The 2,943-nt window shown below is 41.7% G+C and overlaps 1 protein-coding gene across 1 annotated transcript; it reads left to right on the top strand.

Annotated features, from left to right (window-relative positions):
* The first annotated feature begins 334 nt into the window (after window positions 1-334).
* Window positions 335-1,762, top strand: LOC139569887 (NADH-ubiquinone oxidoreductase chain 2-like). The gene has a single exon (XM_071391210.1). It carries the CDS (start codon window positions 335-337, stop codon window positions 1,760-1,762), a length of 1,428 nt encoding a protein of 475 aa, XP_071247311.1.
* Window positions 1,763-2,943: the final 1,181 nt, after the last annotated feature.

A 2,943-nucleotide genomic window follows, 5' to 3' on the forward strand; every position in this document is an offset into this window, starting at 1 on the left:
GGAGGAGGAGGTGGAAGAGGAGGATGTGGAGGAGGAGGAGGAGGAGGAGGAGGAGGAGGTGGAGGAGGAGGAGGAGGTGGAAGAGGAGGAAGTGGAGGAGGAGGAGGTGGAAGAGGAGGAAGTGGAGGAGGATGAGGTGGAAGAGGAGGAAGTGGAGGAGGAGGAGGAGGAGGAGGAGGTGGAAGATGAGGAAGTGGAGGAGGAGGAGGAGGAGGAGGTGGAAGAGGAGGAAGTGGAGGAGGAGGTGGAGGAGGAGGAGCACATTAAATCAGAGTTTTAGAACAGCATTTCCTGGTAACAAACGATAAATTGTGTTTTTTTGTTGTTTGTGTTGATGAACCTCACAGATGTTGTCTTGGTGTTTGTGTTGATAAACCTCACAGATGTTGTCTTGGTGTTTGTGTTGATAAACCTCACAGATGTTGTCTTGGTGTTTGTGTTGATAAACCTCACAGATGTTGTCTTGGTGTTTGTGTTGATAAACCTCACAGATGTTGTCTTGGTGTTTGTGTTGATAAACCTCACAGATGTTGTCTTGGTGTTTGTGTTGATGAACCTCACAGATGTTGTCTTGGTGTTTGTGTTGATGAACCTCACAGATGTTGTCTTGGTGTTTGTGTTGATGAACCTCACAGATGTTGTCTTGGTGTTTGTGTTGATGAACCTCACAGGTGTTGTCTTGGTGTTTGTGTTGATGAACCTCACAGATGTTGTCTTGGTGTTTGTGTTGATCAACCTCACAGGTGTTGTCTTGGTGTTTGTGTTGATGAACCTCACAGGTGTTGTCTTGGTGTTTGTGTTGATGAACCTCACAGATGATGTCTTGGTGTTTGTGTTGATGAACCTCACAGATGTTGTCTTGGTGTTTGTGTTGATGAACCTCACAGGTGTTGTCTTGGTGTTTGTGTTGATGAACCTCACAGATGTTGTCTTGGTGTTTGTGTTGATGAACCTCACAGATGTTGTCTTGGTGTTTGTGTTGATGAACCTCACAGATGTTGTCTTGGTGTTTGTGTTGATGAACCTCACAGATGTTGTCTTGGTGTTTGTGTTGATGAACCTCACAGATGTTGTCTTGGTGTTTGTGTTGATAAACCTCACAGATGTTGTCTTGGTGTTTGTGTTGATGAACCTCACAGATGTCGTCTTGGTGTTTGTGTTGATGAACCTCACAGATGTTGTCTTGTTGTTTGTGTTGATAAACCTCACAGATGTTGTCTTGGTGTTTGTGTTGATGAACCTCACAGATGATGTCTTGGTGTTTGTGTTGATGAACCTCACAGATGATGTCTTGTTGTTTGTGTTGATAAACCTCACAGATGTTGTCTTGGTGTTTGTGTTGATGAACCTCACAGGTGTTGTCTTGGTGTTTGTGTTGATGAACCTCACAGATGTTGTCTTGGTGTTTGTGTTGATGAACCTCACAGATGTTGTCTTGGTGTTTGTGTTGATAAACCTCACAGATGTTGTCTTGGTGTTTGTGTTGATAAACCTCACAGATGTCGTCTTGGTGTTTGTGTTGATGAACCTCACAGATGTTGTCTTGGTGTTTGTGTTGATAAACCTCACAGATGTTATCTTGGTGTATGTGTTGATGAACCTCACAGATGTTGTGTTGGTGTTTGTGTTGATAAACCTCACAGATGTTGTCTTGGTGTTTGTGTTGATAAACCTCACAGATGTTGTCTTGGTGTTTGTGTTGATGAACCTCACAGATGATGTGTTGGTGTTTGTGTTGATGAACCTCACAGGTTTCTTGTAGATACAGATGAGGCATCTGAACTAGTTTAATGTATTAATATACTGGCTGTAAGCAGAACTGAACAGTAAATGTTAAAATGTAGTCTGTGATTTTTAACCTAACATATATTGTTGGCTGCACAGTATGACTTTGTGTTTGGACACCAAGCTCAGCAGACTCACAACTCTGGATCATAGGTGTACATTTCTGTTTAGCAAAACATTAATGGATGTATTACAGTGTAGATGAGACTGAACTACTTCCTATAGCGGAATCTTAACACCAGACTGATCCTTCTTAGAGCACAATCTCAACACCAGACTGATCCTTCCTAGAGCACAATCTCAACACCAGGCTGATCCTTCCTAGATCACAATCTCAACACCAAACGGATCCTTCTTAGAGCGGAATCTCAACACCAGACTGATCCTTCATTAAATCCCCAACGGACTATAAGTCAAATGCAGTGAGGCACCTGAGATGAATAAGTGTTTGTCTGACATACAACTTAATGTAACCCCCCAACACCCTTTAGACTTCAATTACAGCATGTGACGAATGGTTCAGATGTCTGTTTAAATGTGAGGATGATGTTAAATCAAGCAGGTTTCCCTGTAAGTCTTAGATCAGAACTGATTAAACCCCCCCCCCCATAAAGGGTAAGCAAATGTCAGCTAACGTGTAATTGAAAGGGGGGGTTCAAACTTGCTTAAAAGGCACCGCTCCATAATGTCTACAGGTAAATAAATGCAGATGAGAAAAATGGAGACTCTGTGTTGAGTACAGTACTACTCTGATCACTGCCAATTTGCAATGAAAGTCTCTTTTTTTCTATCCATTTACAATGAAACCTAACAAAATATCCATTGCCTTATTTAACAGAAATAGCTTTAAAAAAAAGTCATATTACAATGTCTTGTTCTTGCACTTCTACTCCATAATATTGATCTGCTTCAGTATACTGTACCAATTTGGACACTATTCCCCTAAAATATAGATACTAGAAAATTCTCCCTGGCGCTCACCCAGCTCACAGATACCTCCCTGAATATCCCTGGTGGTTAGCTTTGCAGGTGCTGATCAATAGCGCTTTCCATATTTATTTTTTTGTCAGAAAGAAAAAGATTGCTTCACTTGAGGTAAAAGATATATAACTGGGAAAGTCCATTGATGATCCTCTCTACCTCCCCGACAGAGATTTG

This window comes from Salvelinus alpinus, chromosome 3 (genome assembly GCF_045679555.1).
Source record: "Salvelinus alpinus chromosome 3, SLU_Salpinus.1, whole genome shotgun sequence".
Classification (NCBI taxonomy): domain Eukaryota; kingdom Metazoa; phylum Chordata; class Actinopteri; order Salmoniformes; family Salmonidae; genus Salvelinus; species Salvelinus alpinus.

Excerpts from the sequence above, each read along its gene's own strand:
- LOC139569887 (XM_071391210.1), top strand. The coding sequence starts at position 335 with ATGAACCTCACAGATGTTGTCTTGGTGTTTGTGTTGATAAACCTCACA.